This window comes from Sus scrofa, chromosome 12 (assembly GCF_000003025.6).
Source record: "Sus scrofa isolate TJ Tabasco breed Duroc chromosome 12, Sscrofa11.1, whole genome shotgun sequence".
NCBI lineage: Eukaryota > Metazoa > Chordata > Mammalia > Artiodactyla > Suidae > Sus > Sus scrofa.
Genome location: NC_010454.4, coordinates 20140990 through 20157576, shown reverse-complemented (window position 1 = coordinate 20157576; position 16587 = coordinate 20140990). Strand labels below are relative to the sequence as shown.

Below are 16587 nucleotides of genomic sequence, written 5' to 3'. Positions count from 1 at the left end.
CTAGAGGGACAGGAAGGAAGGGGCGGGGAAAAGGGCCAAGAAGGCGGTGGGGATTAGGGTCTGCGGGTCCTCTTTACCTACCTTTTTCCATTCTACCCCCTAAAAATAACTTCTCTTTACCCTGCCAGGAGAAGAAGAATGGGTTTTGGCATCTCATCATTTCCTGGCTACCTGTGTGATCCTGAGTAGGTGTTTTGATCTCGCTGAGCCTCAGGTTTTTCATCTGCAAAGTGGAGTAAGGGAAAAATGTAGAATTCACAGGGTGACAAGGGTGCCTAGCATGGGTGCTTGGAGCATAATTTCCTTTCAGAAATATTAGATTCTTTCACTTACTCTTCTCCCTGTCCCCAAGCACCCTCGCCTTCCACCTCCCTTTTCTCGGATTCTTCAGGACCCTAGGCTCCCTTCCCCCATCGTTGCGGCCACAGCCCCTCTCAGCCTCGGGTTATTCAGGGTATTTCCCGGTGGCTGGAGGCTCTACCCCCGCCCTTTCGCAGCAGGGCTGAGGCGCGCGCTTGCGCGGGGTCCGGGAAAGCGGCGCGTGCCAGGAGACAGAGGCTGGGGAAGGGGGGAGGTGAGAAGAGAGAGGGTGGAAGGAGAGGAGAGAACAGCGGCGAACCGGGAACGGCACGGAGAGAAGGGAGAAGGGCTCGGGGAGAGAGGAGAGAGGGAGGGGTGGGTAAGGAGGAGAGACAGCGATCCGCTGCGTACCCCAGGAGGAAAGTCGAACTGGAACCGGAGCCCTAGCTGGAGCCGGGCTCTGGGAGGCGGCCGCCGGACCCGTCAGCCCTGCATGATGCGTCTCCGGCTCTTCTGCATCCTGCTCGCCGCGGTCTCAGGAGCCCGGGGATGGGGCTACTGTGAGTGCAGGGCTCGCAGGCAGGCTGCGTGGGGGCCGGGAGTCCAAGGCCTGCAGGGCGGGTCCCACACCGCATTGCGGCTGGGTGGTCGCAGGTGCCTTCCCCGCCGGCGCGCGCTCCTCCGCCTTCATCCTTGCTGCCTCTCCCCCGCGCTCCGCAATGCAGCTCCGAGGCTGGCGCGCGTGCTCCAGGCTAGGGATTCGCTCGAGCTGAGGACAGAGTCGGCCCGGGGGTCGGCTGGGATTTGGGACTGGGATCCAAGAGGGAGCTAGTGCCCGGGTTTGAGGGTTGGGAATATGGGTAATACAGGTGACCGGGGCTACGGTTAAGGTTTTGCCAGGGGCTGGGGCTGGGCTTGGAGCCGGCCCAGGGTCTAGGGTTTGGGGCTGGGGCTGGATTCGGGGGCTGGGATCCACGCAGTATTTGGTGGTCCTGTACAGTGCTAAGATTGGACATGGAACTGGTAATGGTGTTAGGACTGGCTGGGGTTGGGACCAAGGCCTGGAATCGGGGTTGGTGCAGGTTTGGGGTGCTGAAGAATGAGATTGAGGCTAAATCTGGGGCTGGATTAATGTCTTGAGGTGACTCGGGCTCTGAAAGATGCTGAGGTTTGGCGTTGTGTTTTGGCGAGTACTGAAACTGAATTGGGAAGGGTCTGGACTAGGGGTTCCCCCAGAAGGAGAAGGCAGCCTCCACTAAGTGTGCAGCTGTTGCTGCGGCCCAGATGAGTAGATGGGCTGGGTCAGCCACTGGGGGATAGAGAAGAAAGAGCTCCAGATGCTCAGCTTGCTGGGCCTGTGGAAGCACCGGGAGGGGCCACCTTGATCAATATGTCGGTTTCCCAACCCAGACGGCTGTGACGAGGAGCTGGTCGGGCCCCTGTACGCTCGCTCCCTGGGCGCCTCCTCCTACTATGGGCTCTTCACTGCACCGCGCTTTGCCCGGCTGCACGGTGAGCGGGGCAACACCCCAGGGTGGGGCGGGGGACTCTGGAGGGCTGGAGGTAATGAGGGAAGCCAGTGGTGAAAGCCCTTGCCCCTTCTATAGGCATAAGCGGGTGGTCTCCCCGGATTGGGGACCCGAATCCCTGGCTCCAGATCGACCTCATGAAGAAGCACCGGATCCGAGCTGTGGCCACGCAGGGCTCCTTTAACTCTTGGGACTGGGTCACACGGTACATGCTGCTCTACGGTGACCGAGTGGACAGCTGGACACCGTTCTATCAGCAAGGGCACAACTCGGTATTCTAGGCTCCCTGTCCACACACTTGGGGAACCTCCTCAGCTCTGACAGCTGGGCCTGGCTGGGCACTAGCTTGGGGGGAGGGGAGGAGGCGGGGCAGGGCACAGATGAGGAGCAGTGACTTCCACTCCAGGGACTCAGTCCAGAGAGGCTGTCAGCTGGCCATGTGTGCAAGACAAGATGCTCCCAATGACAGTTGAACGCACTTCGAGGTAAAATCTAGGAGAGCTTCTTGAAGGAGGTGACATCTGAGTTGAGCTCTGAGGAAATAATAGCACGCCGAGAGGACGCTCTAGGCTAGGGAAACAGTGTTTGCCTAAAGCCAAGAAGGCAGAGAGATAAGGAGTGTCTGCCTTCCAGAAGCCGAGATTGGCTGGATGCGACAACCGTGGGCTGGGGAGGAACAAGCAGAGGGTGGGGCCGTGGTCATTCCTCTCCCCTTGCCCTCAGACCTTCTTCGGTAACGTGAACGAGTCGGGGGTGGTTCGCCACGACCTGCACTTCCACTTCACCGCGCGCTACATCCGCATTGTGCCCTTGGCCTGGAACCCGCGCGGCAAGATCGGCCTGAGGCTCGGCATCTACGGCTGCCCTTACAGTAAGGCTGCGAGGTCGTGGGGGGGCCCCGGGAGACACACGGTCTCCCCGTCCCCCACCCACCTACTGTCCTGCGCGCAGAGTCCGACGTGCTCTATTTCGACGGCGATGATGCCATCTCCTACCGCTTCCCGCGAGGGGTCAGCCGGAGTCTGTGGGACGTGTTCGCCTTCAGCTTCAAGACGGAAGAGAAGGACGGGCTCCTGTTGCACGCCGAGGGCGCCCAGGGCGACTACGTGACACTCGAGCTGCAGGGGGCGCATCTGGTGCTGCACATGAGCCTGGGTGAGCTCAGCGACCCGGGGGCCAAGCCTGAGGCTTTCCTGCCACGCCCTTCGCTGCACCTCCTCCGCGAAGCGGCGCCCACGCCTGACGGTTCCCTTCCCTACCGTTTGGACCAACTCACCTTTTTCGTGTAAAATCTGGTGCTAGCAAAACACTGGACTCGAGTCAGGAGAAGCGGATTCTAGCCTCAGACTTTGGAAAAGCACTTTCCAGTCTGTTTCCTCAATGTAAAAACAATGTATACATACATATACCTACATACACACACGCACCCAAAGCGTTGTGATTATTTCGTATCTCCTTCTCTTTTCATAACATCTACATGATGAGGTAGAAGCAGCTATCTTGCCTACATTTTACTGATAGGAAAACAGAGGCTCAGAGAGGTTAAGTGACTTACTCGAAGTCTGTACTCGCAAATGGCCGGGCCTCCATCCCAGGCCGGTCGCTGTATGCCCACCCTCCCTGGCTGCCCTGGGCCCTGGGCAGTCCCTCTGCACTGCTGTCTCCTGCTCTGCCTGCGAACTGGCTGGGGAGCAGGGCTCGCTGTGGTTCTCCAGATTCCAGCACTGACCCCACTCCACCCCACCCTCAGGCAGCAGCCCCATCCAGCCAAGGCCGGGTCACACCACTGTGAGCGCTGGCGGCGTCCTCAATGATCAGCACTGGCATTACGTGCGCGTGGACAGATTTGGTCGAGATGCAAATCTCACCCTGGACGGCTACGTGCATCGCTTCGTGCTCAATGGGGACTTCGAGAGACTGAACCTGGACAATGAGGTGAGCGGAGAGGGGAGGAGCCATTTGGTTAACTGGGGTGCTGGGTGGGTCAGTGGGGGACAGCACTTCCTGCTTTTTGGTTTCTGAAAATGCTAGCAGCTCTTGGTAAACTTTTGGCGCCCAGAAAGACCTGGGCTTTTGCTGTCGTTGTTGCAAATTCCCGGACTCCACTGCAGAACTACTGAGATGGGGTCTGGAAATCTGGATTTGGGGGATCAGGGAGGATAAGAAAAGTGCCCCCTTCTGGCCCTGATCTGCAGACCAGGAATCCCAGACGGGTTAACTGATTTACCCAAGGGCCTGCAGCCAATTTTGTGGTAGTGTCAGGGCTAGAACCCAAGCCTCAGGAGGCCTAGCGAGCTTCCAGCTTCAGTACTCATACTGAGCCAATGTGTGTCTCAAGCCTTCTAAAGCTCAGCCTGGAGCGTGGGAAGGTGTACCGTGGGGGAGCGCGAGAAAGGCATGTGCGCTGCCGCATCCAGGGCAACTCTCTCCTCACCTCGCCTGCAGATGTTCATCGGGGGTCTGGTGGGCGCTGCACAGAAGAACCTTGCCTATCGGCATAATTTCCGAGGCTGCATAGAAAATGTAATCTTCAACCGAGTCAACATCGCGGACCTGGCTGTGCGGCGCCATTCGCGGATCACCTTCGAGGCCAGTGGGCAGGGGGATCTGGGAGGACGGGGCATCAAAGCCGCTTGGAGCAAAGAGGCTGAGCGGGAAGAGATCTTGAGAATCAGATAAAAGCTGAGGACCCCTCTCCCTGCCAGAAGCTCATGTAGGGGGCATGACCGGGCTCACGGGAGGTGCAAAGGCCACCCACACCCCCCAATTAAAAGCTGTGGTCCAGGAGTTCCCTTCGTGGCACAGTGGTTAACGAATCCGACTAGGAACCATGAGGTTGCGGGTTCGGTCCCTGCCCTTGCTCAGTGGGTTAATGATCCGGTGTTGCCGTGAGCTGTGGTGTAGGTCGCAGATGTGGCTCGGATCCGGTGTTGCTGTGGCTCTGGTGTAGGCTGGTGGCTACAGCTCCAATTGGACCCCTAGCCTGGGAACCTCCATATGCCATGGGAGCGGCCCAAGAAATGGCAAAAAGACTAAATAAATAAATAAATAAATAAATAAAAGCTGTGGTCCAGTCTAACCACCTCCGTGATTATAACGGAGGAAAATAAGGTGCACCGACCCCCAGTGGGAAGGACTTGAACTCTGGGCTGTTTCGGTGTGTGCTCCCCCCATCCCCACCACTCTGGAGTGTAACCTGGTGCTGCTGTGAGAAGCTGGTGGGAAATTGCCTCTCTATGCTGGAAGAAAGGGAAGGAGGGGTAGCTGGGATTCGATGTAGAGCAGTGGTAGAGTCCTGAGGGCCGACTTGCTTGGAGAACCCCTGGATAGCTGGACAATGTTTCTGAGGGGGTTGGGAGGTTCACCCGGGGAACTGGGTGCTGATGGATCCTCACCTTGGCCCCTAGGGTAAGGTGGCGTTCCGTTGCCTGGACCCGGTTCCTCACCCCATCAACTTCGGAGGGCCTCACAATTTCGTGCAAGTGCCTGGCTTCCCCCGCCGCGGACGCCTCGCTGTCTCTTTCCGCTTCCGCACCTGGGATCTCACCGGGCTGCTACTTTTCTCCAGCCTGGGGGACGGGCTGGGCCACGTGGAGCTGATACTCAGTGAAGGGCAGGTCAACGTGTCCATCGTGCAGACCGGCAGAAAGAAGCTTCAGTTCGCTGCTGGTGAGGGGGGCGAGGCACGAGGAGGGTGGAGAAGGGCAGAGGACAGCTGGGGAGGTTGTAGGCCTGGACTGAAGCCTTTGCAAACTGGAGAGGGGTGAGGAAGTGAAGGGAGCAGGGCAGGAGGTTTCAGGGCTCTGGGAAAAGGTGGGAATGGATGGAAGGAGCTGGGAGTTGGGGGTGTGTGTGCAGATCTGAGGGGCTAAGGGTGCCAGGAGGAGCCGGGAGGCTGAGGGTCCTGGTATTCTCTGCTTCTGGGAGGTCTCTGGAAGTATTTCAGACGCTGTGTCAGCCATTGGACTTCCAGATGGAGAAGTGACATTCAGACATGTCACCAGTCAGTTTGATAAGTGTAACAGTGGAACACACATAGGCTGCTTTTGGGACAGAGTGGGGTTGCTGCTTCCCCGCTCAAGACACTCCTTTCCTAGAATGTGCTGCCTCCCCTACCTATACCATCCTCCTGTCCTGTCCAGGGTACCGCCTGAATGATGGCTTTTGGCATGAGGTGAATTTTGTGGCACAGGAAAACCATGCAGTCATCAGCATTGATGATGTGGAGGGAGCAGAGGTCAGGGTCTCATACCCACTGCTGATTCGTACAGGAACCTCATACTTCTTTGGAGGTAATGGTGAGGGCCAACCTGGCTAGACCCCTGTCTCTGGGTGGGAAGGCCCCATCTACGTCCACTCAGACAGGGCTACATGGAGAGTTTTATAGCGGTAAATCCCTTTCCCGTCTGGGGCCTTGGAGGCTGCACGGTCACTGTCATTGTCTACCGGCTCCCTTTCTTCCTTCATGTCCTGCCCTCCCTTGGCATCTCCCTGGGGGAGGGTCTCTGGAGTCTCCTCTGGGGAGGGCCTCACAGGGGTGGTTGCTCCAGGTTGTCCCAAGCCAGCCAGTCGATGGGGCTGCCACTCCAACCAGACGGCTTTCCATGGCTGCATGGAGCTGCTCAAGGTGGATGGTCAACTGGTCAACCTGACTCTGGTGGAGTTCCGGCGGCTTGGATACTATGCTGAGGTCCTCTTTGACACATGTGGCATCACTGATAGGTATCCAGAAGCCCTCTCCCTACAAGAGGTGACCCCTCCAAAGCCCTCTTCCATGACCCCCCAAAGGGAGTGGTCTTTCTCAAGACGCATCCCCTCCTCCCAAATCTCCCACCGGGGGTGATTCCTCCTTGACCTTTCACCTCCTATTTCTTCCCTTAATGTGACACATGTTCAGAAAGGAAATGAAGCATCTGTTTCTGGTCCTAGAGGGTTTTATTTGGGGAGTGCAGGTAAATAAGGCATTACTTATTTTGGAGGGAAGGAGAAACAGTAGTACTTGAACCCTGAGGCCTGCCTAATGCCCCAACATTTAGGCTCATACCTGGCTAGTTAGGTGGAGTATGTTTCACTGGGTTCTGGTGCTCCCCGGAGCTTGGAGTGAAGCTTGTAGGGACCAGACGCTGCTCTCCATAAGCCTCCTTCCTTTGGTGCTGACCCCCTGCCCTAGGTGCAGCCCGAACATGTGTGAGCATGATGGACGCTGCTACCAGTCTTGGGATGACTTCATCTGCTACTGTGAACTGACAGGCTACAAGGGGGAGACCTGCCACCAACGTAAGACAGCTGGGGTGTGGGGGAGGCTCAGGAACAGGGGAGGGATCACGAGGCTGCTCTAGATGGTGGGGCTGGCCCTCCTAGCCCTCTGATCCCCAAACTCACCTCATCCCGCCCCCTTACCACTGACTAGCTTTGTATAAGGAATCCTGTGAGGCTTATCGGCTCAGTGGGAAAACGTCTGGAAACTTCACCATTGATCCTGATGGCAGTGGCCCCCTGAAGCCATTTGTAGTGTACTGTGATATCCGAGGTAAATGGCCCCGATGGGTGGCGAGGGGGCAGCTGACAAGGCAGTGGAAGAGTGTGGGGAAAACAGGGAAGGAAGGGTGGACAGAGGCCAGGAAGATTAAACTGGGGTGGGGGTGATGGAGGGCAGAGGGGAAAAGGCACACTCAGGAATTTGTAATCTAGCCTTGCAGACAGATTCCAGCTTCCTGATCCATTCCAGCTGTCTCATCTCCAGCCTGCAATGTTGGGGACCTAGAGTTGGGCTGGGATGGAGCTGCTGAGCGTGTTTACTGGCTCTGAGTTGTGGCAGTGGTGCTGGAGGCAGCAGGGACATGGGTAGAGAATGCTAGTCTCCAGCCATAGCTCTGCCTTGTCCCCTCCCCCAGAGAACCGGGCGTGGACAGTTGTGCGGCATGACAGGCTGTGGACCACTCGGGTGACAGGGTCTAGCATGGAGCGGCCATTCCTTGGGGCTGTCCAGTACTGGAATGCATCCTGGGAGGAAGTCAGTGCCCTGGCCAACGCTTCCCAACACTGTGAGCAATGGATTGAGTTCTCCTGCTACAATTCCCGGCTCCTCAACACTGCAGGTGAGGGCTGGAGGTGAGGGGGACAGAGAGCTGGAGGAGAGAACTGAGGGGGGGGGTGGCTGGGAGAAGAAGACTGGGAGGTTTGGGGGTGCCCTGGGCTAGAGGATTGGAGAAGGGATCTGAGCTGGTTGGAAGGGTGAGAGAAGAGCCCAGAGGCTAATGGAGGGACAGGGCCTGGAAGCTGCCTGCATCTCTCCCCCAGGAGGCTATCCCTACAGCTTTTGGATTGGCCGAAACGAGGAGCAGCACTTCTACTGGGGCGGCTCGCAGCCCGGGATCCAGCGCTGCGCCTGTGGTCTGGACCGGAGCTGTGTGGACCCCGCTCTGCATTGTAACTGTGATGCCGACCAGCCCCAGTGGTAAGGGAAGCAAAGGGCCAAGGCTTTCAGGATGCCAGGGGCAGCTGAGCGGCAGGGACTGAGCTGCGGCATCCTGCTCCCACAGGAGAACCGACAGGGGCCTGCTGACCTTTGTGGACCATTTGCCTGTCACTCAGGTGGTGGTGGGGGACACGAACCGTTCCAGTTCTGAGGCCCAGTTCTTCCTGAGGCCTCTGCGCTGCTATGGCGATCGTGAGTGGCAGACCCCTCTGGTGTGTGCGCCCTCCTGGGGTTGGCTTTCCAGTTTCCAAAATTTAAACCGCCTGACCCGCTTCTCTAGGACACACTGCCAGACACCCCAGCTCCCGCTGTGATGGGCCTGCCCCTGTGTTCTTCCTCTGCACCTTAGTCTCCCCCGGCTCCCTCTAGCTGTCCCCCTTTGTCCTATCTGCCCCCTCCTGAGGCTGCCTTACTCCCCCCTCCTCCCATCTCGCTGATAGAACCTTCCTCTCTCTGGTTTTGTAGGCAATTCCTGGAACACCATCTCCTTCCACACTGGGGCTGCGCTGCGCTTCCCCCCGATCCGGGCCAACCACAGCCTTGATGTCTCCTTCTACTTCAGGACCTCGGCTCCCTCAGGAGTCTTCCTAGAGAATATGGGGGGCCCTCACTGCCAGTGGCGCCGACCTTACGTGCGGGTGGAACTCAATAGTGAGCAGGCAGATTCTGGCACCGGGTGGGGGAGTGGATGAAGATCCCTGGGGAGATGTGGGGTGGATGGAGCCTGGGGTAAGCCACAAGGCCAGATGCTCCCTTGAAAGGCAGCATGAAAAGGGCTTTAGACGGCCCTGGCTTCTAGACCCAGCTTTTTTTTTTTTTTTCTTTTTTGCCTTTTAGGGCTGCAGGTGCAGTATATGGAAGTTCCCAAGCTTGGGGGTCAAATTAGAGCTATAGCTGCCGGCCACAGCCACAGTTACAGCAATGCCAGATCCAAGCTGTGTCTGCAACCTGCACCACAGCTCACGGCAACATGGATCCTTAACCTGCTGAGCCAGGCTAGGGATGGAACCCGTGTCCTCATGAATACTAGTCAGGTTCATTTTTGCTGTGCCATGACGGGAACTCCTAGACCCAGCTGTCTTGATGGTTGGTCTCCTGACCCTGGGCACCCACACAGCCTCTCTGGGCCTTAGGCCCCTACTTGCGAGCAAGGAAGCTGGACTCCTGGGGTCTCCTACCCAAGGAGCTATGCGTCTAAGCTGAGAAGTGGGGCTGGGAAGCTGGTTCCAGGGATCTGGGAATTAGGAAGAGACCAGGAGTATGAGGTTTTAAGCAGTTTATGGCTTTTGTCCCAGGCTGTAGACAAATTGGAGGGACATTCAGGGAGCACCAAAGAGTGAAGAAGAGGGGTTGTACTGGGTGAATCCGTGAGGGATTCTGAGGATCTGAGTCCCCTCCCCCACCCCACCCCGAATTGTCCAGCATCCCGGGATGTGGTCTTCGCCTTTGATGTGGGGAATGGGGATGAGAACCTGACCGTGCACTCGGATGACTTTGAGTTCAACGATGACGAGTGGCACCTGGTCCGGGCTGAAATCAACGTGAAGCAGGCCCGGCTCCGTGTGGATCACCGGCCCTGGGTGCTGCGGCCGATGCCCCTGCAGACCTACATCTGGCTGGAGTATGACCGGCCCCTCTATGTTGGTGAGCAGCAGCCCAGAGGCAGGCCTGAAGCTTCCGTCACCTCCCTGCCCTCCCAAGGCCACTCTCCTTGTGTCCAGGAACTGCATGTCTTACGTCCCAACCCCCTCAGCCTCAGAGTGAGTCAGAGGCCCCCCCCTTCCCTCTCCTCCCTGGCATCTATTCCATTCTTCTAGCCTCCTGGGCTCCCTTTCCAACCCCGGTACTTAGCCCTATCTCCAGCTTAACACCCATTTCTTGACCTGTTCACTTTCCCCAGGATCTGCGGAGCTTAAGAGGCGGCCCTTCATAGGTTGCTTGAGGGCCATGCGTCTGAATGGAGTGACCCTGAACCTGGAGGGCCGTGCCAATGCCTCTGAGGGTACCTCGCCCAACTGCACGGGCCACTGTGCCCACCCTCGCTTCCCCTGTTTCCACGGAGGCCGCTGCGTGGAGCGCTACAGCTACTATACCTGTGACTGTGAACTCACGGCTTTCGATGGGCCATATTGCAACCACGGTCAGTACTGCCGGGAAGCATAGGGCACAACGGGATGTACGGAGGGCAGGGAAGGAGGGCACAGAGTCAGCATCAGGGGAAAACGTGGCTGTCCCTGGGTTCCTGAGCTCTGAGCTGGGGCTGTCAGGCAGTTGAAGAAGCTGGGTGGCTCCAAAGGCATAAGGTGGGGCAAGGAAGGGATGGCACAGCTAGCTGGCACTAAAAGAACTCACAAGCAACAAGCAAATAACTTCCCCATCTTCCCACTACCACCAAGGGAACACAGGCTACCCCCCTTGCAAGCATATCCACTTCAGGCTGCACGCTGCCCTATGCCATGTCCTATTGACAATCGCTGCACTCCTCAAACATGTCTACAACCTGGTTCTTGGTTAAGGTGAGCCTTGACATTCACCATAGCAAGATTCTGCACATGTACCCAGACTGCATCCTCTCTAAGGCTGGTCTAGGAGGATGCATGCGCAGGTAGGTTACCGGTGGGAGCCTGGTGAGGTAGGGGAGATACAGGGACTTAGGGACCAATAGAAGACCTCTGGTCTTGGTTTGGAAGTGTGAGTAGTGGCAAGTGGAGCAGACAGGCTTATGGGATCTGATCTCGACTGTCCGCTTACTTGCCTAAGGATAAGGATAAGTGTCCTCAGGCAAGTCACTACCATTTCTGAGTTTCCGTTTCCCCATCTGTAAAATGCAGGGGTTGGATTAGATGATGTTTTACATTTCTCATGATTTTAAGGTTCCATTCTATGACAGAGGGGCTCCAGGGGACCTAAAAGGTACTGGAGATGGGTTGTGGCGGTGGCAGAAACTGGGGGCAAGTGCCAGAGGGTGTGTGTGGATGACACTTCCAGCTCGGATGTGGGAATCGGCCCTGACCTCACGACCTCTGTCTTAGATATTGGCGGCTTCTTTGAGCCCGGCACCTGGATGCGCTATAACCTCCAGTCGGCGCTGCGCTCTGCAGCCCGGGAGTTCTCCCACATGCTGAGCCGTCCGGTGCCTGGCTACGAGCCTGGCTATATCCCTGGCTATGACACTCCCGGCTACGTGCCTGGCTACCACGGCCCAGGGTACCGTCTGCCTGACTACCCTCGGCCTGGCCGGCCGGTGCCGGGCTACCGTGGGCCTGTCTACAATGTGACTGGAGAAGAGGTGTCCTTCAGCTTCAGCACCCACTCCGCCCCTGCCGTCCTGCTCTACGTCAGCTCCTTTGTGCGTGACTACATGGCCGTGCTCATCAAGGAAGACGGTAAGCTCCCAGAGACTCTCGCCCTCAACTCCAGCTTACCCTGCGCGCCCTCCATGCTCAGATATATGGTTTTTTTAGTGCCACATGTGCGGCATGTGGAGACTCCCAGGCTAGGGGTCGAATCAGAGCTGCAGCTGCCGGCCTACGCCACAGCCATAGCAACTCCAGATCCACGCCACATCTGCGACCTACACCACAGCTCCCAGCAATGCCGGATCCTTAATCCATTAAGCGAGGCCAGGGATCAAACCCACATCCTCATGGAGACTAGTTGGATCCTTAACCCACTGAGCCACAATCTCATAACTGTTGATTCACCAAGGCCAGGACCCGAGAGCTCTTACAAGATGGGGGCTGTGGGAGCTGAGACCCCCACTTTCCCCTCCCTACCTCCAGGGACACTGCAGCTGCGCTATCAGCTGGGGACCAGCCCCTACGTGTACCAACTAACCACCCGCCCTGTCACTGACGGCCAGCCCCACAGCGTCAACATCACCCGGGTCTACCGCAACCTCTTCATCCAGGTGTGTGCCAGGACGGGGCAGTTCAGATCATAATCTCACCATCGAGGCTGTGGCACAGGAAAGCTCACATGTTTAGCATTTGTAGAGCACGTTCCAATTTACAGAGGATTTTTCCGTGTACTACCTCATTTGACAATCGCTCTAGGAGGTCGTTCAGGTGGGCAGCTCTTCTTTTTTGTCTTTTATTTTTCCTTTAGGGCCACACCCATGGCATGTGGAGGTTCCCAGGCTGAGGGTTGAATGGGAGCTGCAGCTGCCAGCCTATACCACAGCCACAGCAACTTGGGATCTGAGCTGCATCTGCAACCAACATCACAGCTTATGGCAACACCAAATCCTTAACCCACTAAGCAAGGCCAGGGATCGAGCCTGCACCCTCATGGATACTAGTTGGGTTTGTTACTGCCGAGCCACGACGGGAACTCTAGCAGCTCCTCTTATCTCCTTTTGAGAAATCAGTAAAGGGGCTCAAAAAGTTAAGTGGTTTCCTAAAGTCAAATCCCTGTCAGCTGCAAAGACAGGGCTCAAAACCAGATGGGTTTTTCATACCAAATCCTGTGTCTGGACCCAAGGGTTGCATACCTAGGACTGAGCTGGGACTCACGGCCAGTGGGGAGAGGAGGGTTCCCGCATGACCTGGGCTATGTCTGCCTCTGGTTCTCCCTCCCTCATCTCCCTTCCCCTCCCCGCTCAGGTGGACTACTTCCCCCTGACAGAACAGAAGTTCTCACTGTTGGTGGACAGCCAGCTGGACTCCCCCAAGGCCTTGTATCTGGGGCGAGTGATGGGTACGCTGGGGCTAAGGCTGCGTGTTGGGTGAGGAGCGTGGGAGAAGTTCCTGGAGCCCAGAGGAGGGTGAAGGACTGGGAGGTGGTGACAGGAGAGGGAAGCTGTGCATGGTGAGAGGAGGCAGGCTGTTTGCCATCCAAGCCCCTTTCTTTCTGGGCTGCGTCCCCCTCAGAGACGGGAGTGATTGACCCGGAGATCCAGCGCTACAACACACCAGGTTTCTCAGGCTGCCTATCTGGTGTTCGATTCAATAACGTGGCTCCCCTCAAGACCCACTTCCGAACACCTCGACCCATGACCGCAGAGCTGGCTGAGGCCCTTCGAGTTCAGGGAGAACTGTCTGAGTCTAACTGCGGAGCTATGCCCCGTCTGGTCTCAGAGGTGCCACCTGAGCTGGACCCCTGGTATCTGCCCCCAGGTATGTCCCGGGGACACAGGGGAGGGAGGGAGGAGAGGGATGATGGGGAAGGGGAGGATTCTTAACAAGGAGGAGGTGCCTCCTAAGCGATGCTTTCTCCGCCGCAGACTTCCCGTACTACCATGACGACGGATGGGTCGCCATACTTCTGGGATGTGAGTGGCACAATTACTATACCCCCCGGACCTCCTAATTCTCCCCTCTGCCTGCCAGCATTCCCTCCCTGTCCTGTATCCTCAGGGCTGAAGGGTGGCGCAGGCACTAGATGCGGGGTGGTGCCAAGAAGGATGAGCTGGGCCAGGCTGAGGACGTCCATGTTTGAGGATGCTCTAGACTTTTGACTGAAATATTAAAACGCGGCCAGAGCTAAGGGGTGAGGAAATGGGGAGGTAGTAACATCCAGAGAATGAGAAACTGGGGTCTGTACTAGAGATATGGAAGGAGAATATCAGAAATCCAAGACGGCAGGCGATAAGCTAGGAATTCAGACCTACCGGATACTCGGCAATAGCTTGCTGCGGCCGTGTGGCGGATGCTGCCGTACACGTGTGCTTTTGGCCCAAAGCACACACGTGTCTGTCTGTAGGTGAAGCCCCAAAGATCTGCCCTGAATTGTTCCTTTTTTCTCTTTCAGTTTTGGTGGCCTTTCTGCTGCTGGGGCTGGTGGGAATGCTGGTGCTCTTCTATCTGCAAAATCATCGTTACAAGGGCTCCTACCACACCAATGAGCCCAAGGCCACTCACGATTACCACCCCGGCAGCAAACCTCCCCTACCTACTTCAGGCCCGGCCGCTGCCCCGGCCCCGGGCCCGGCCCCGGCCCCGGCCCCAACACCAGCTTCCGCCCCAGCCCCAGCCCCAGCCCCAGCCCCTGGCCCCCGGGATCAAAACCTACCCCAGATCCTGGAGGAGTCCAGGTCTGAATGAATCAGAAGGGCTTTCCATCTCCTCCGTGTTCCCCAATTCCTGCCTCTACCCCCACCCTGTCAGGGACATTTGGCTCCTCTTAGCTGGCTCTGCTCATCCAGAGGATTTCCCTCCTGCCAAGCTCAGTGGCAGAGCTACAGATGGGACCAAAGGGAGTAGCCGAGCCTCACTGCCTAAACCAATGCCCTGCCCATCCCCGTTTCCCCAGGCTCCTGGTCATTTGCCTGCCCCAAAGAAGCCTCAGGGGGTTGAGACAGGTCCTTCCTGCCATCCCTGTCCCAGCTGCTGCCAGGGATTAACCACAGAGTGCAGGGGGGATTAACTGCCTCCCTTCAAATGTCCAGTCTCAGCAGGGAGAGACGTGTGGGGTTGTGGGAATGCATGGGGTGAGGGGGGAGGAGGCTGCTAAATCTTATCCCCCAGCCTCCCTCCTGCCCTGCAGAACATCTCCCATCTGCTCCCACTCAGTGGGGGGCTAGGGAGGGTTTCATTCCTGTCTCCCATCTCCTCACTTTTTTTGTTTTCTACAGAGACTGAGAGGCCTCAGTTTAGCACCTTAGTACCTCCGCTGCTTCACATGCTTTAGCCAAAGCCATAAAAAACTTGCAATGTAGAGAGAATAATGCAGATACACTGACTAGCCAGCCCTCTACTCTTCCTCCCTCTTCCAAGATATGCAATAGCCTTGGTGCCTGTCCAAAGGCTTGGCCCCCTCTCTCCAATGCATGAGGAGCCCTCTTTCCTCCGCTCAGAGATGCTGCTTCGTTTGCCCAGGAGGTCGTATTCTTTATATATATTTTTTGTTGCAAAGTCTCTCTCTAGAGAAACTCTATATATTACTCAAATTTTTAAAATTATCAGTTTATATATAAAAGAAGAAATCAATTGACTGTCCTGTCCTGTCCTGTGCTGTGCCCACGGTCTGTAGTGTGCTTCTCCTGCGTTGGAAGTCTCATGAGGTCTGCTGGTCACTTACCCACATCTGGTCCAGCCTCCACTCTGAAGCTGTGCTCTCAGACTTGGAGCTGTTCTAATAAAGCAGAGTGACAGAGCCCCAGTTTTTGTGTGGTAGCTGCGTCGTGGCTGGGGGATAAGCAGGATGATTTTTTTTTTTTTGGCCACACTTGAGGCATGCACAAGTTTTGGGGCACAGGGATTGAACCTGAGCCAGAACAGTGACAACACCAGGCCCTTAACCCACTGAGCCACTAGGGAACTCTAAGATTTTACAGGAACTAACCTGAGGGCTCAAGAATCTGTATGGGGAGTGCTCAGAATCCTTGCATCACCTACTAGGAGTCTGCTTGGTTCTAGCCACCCCCCTACCCCCAATCTCCCCCAACCCCAGGTCTCAGTGGACAAGTGGGATCAGAATGCTGAAGCTTCAGCCTGAGCTGCCCCTGCACTGCCATCCCTGAGTCCTTACCGGGATCCATCCTGGGACCCAAAGCACACAGTACACAACTTAGCAAAATGGATTCTACCATTTTATTCAGATAAGAGGTCACAAGCCACAGGACTTTAAAGTGCGTGAAATCCACTGGCAATAAAGTCGCACATATGCCAGCCTCCCCCCACGTCCCACCACCTTGCTCCATCCATCATTACATGTCCGGGGGGGAGGGGTTGAGACCCGTCATTTAAAGGTGAGGGGTGGCAGGGGAAAGGGATGGGAATGCTGGAGGAACAGGAGTCTTAGTGGTCTGATGCTGGGGAACGAGGGGATCAGCCGCAGTGACTCTGCACACCGAGGGAAGGGTGGGCTCAGCTGAGCCTCTCAAAGGCTGGAAGTAATTTTTTTCCCCACCTACTCCTCACAACCAGCCCCTAGCACTTCAGACAGTCCTAACTCCTCCTCCTTCATCTGTCTCTGGTTTTTCTCTATAATTTATGAGTAATTCAGATCCCACAGTCCAGCCAGCGTGTGTCTCCAGTACACAGTGCATACAAACCACAGCAGACGTAGAGTTCAGACTCATGGCGGGGCTGGCCCCATCAGGTGGGAAGAGGCTTCTGTCAGGAACTGGCTAGGCGTGTGTCAGTGCTGAGTGCATGTGTGCCCACAAGTGTGGTGAGTGAGAGTATGTGAGTGTGTGTGGTGTGTGGTGTGTGTGTGTGTGTGTGTATCCCACAAAAATCCCTAGGTGACAGCTTGGCCAGAGGGACCCCCACTCCCTGCTTCACAGGACAGCCAATGGGGTTAGAGGAAGGGAGTGGGCAGCCTAGACTGGGGGGT

At 56.7% G+C, this 16587-nt stretch overlaps 1 protein-coding gene across 1 annotated transcript; it reads left to right on the top strand.

Moving 5' to 3' along the window:
* On the top strand, window positions 236-16355 carry CNTNAP1 (contactin associated protein 1). Its single transcript, XM_021066979.1, has 24 exons — window positions 236-860; window positions 1711-1812; window positions 1908-2101; window positions 2553-2700; window positions 2781-2984; window positions 3580-3764; window positions 4275-4418; window positions 5237-5498; window positions 5972-6121; window positions 6380-6551; window positions 7000-7106; window positions 7240-7359; window positions 7724-7927; window positions 8130-8286; window positions 8372-8499; window positions 8773-8958; window positions 9730-9951; window positions 10208-10447; window positions 11340-11693; window positions 12090-12217; window positions 12912-13005; window positions 13179-13424; window positions 13532-13579; window positions 14059-16355. Exons 1-24 carry the CDS (start codon window positions 794-796, stop codon window positions 14349-14351), a joined length of 4155 nt encoding a protein of 1384 aa, XP_020922638.1. The 5' UTR covers window positions 236-793; the 3' UTR covers window positions 14352-16355.

Bases quoted from the DNA above. Each gene is read 5' to 3' on its own strand.
- CNTNAP1 (XM_021066979.1), top strand. From the start codon at position 794: ATGATGCGTCTCCGGCTCTTCTGCATCCTGCTCGCCGCGGTCTCAGGA. The intron at 7,928-8,129 runs GTGAGGGCTGGA...TCTCTCCCCCAG, and splicing joins CCGGCTCCTCAACACTGCAG to GAGGCTATCCCTACAGCTTT. The intron at 10,448-11,339 runs GTCAGTACTGCC...CCTCTGTCTTAG, and splicing joins TGGGCCATATTGCAACCACG to ATATTGGCGGCTTCTTTGAG.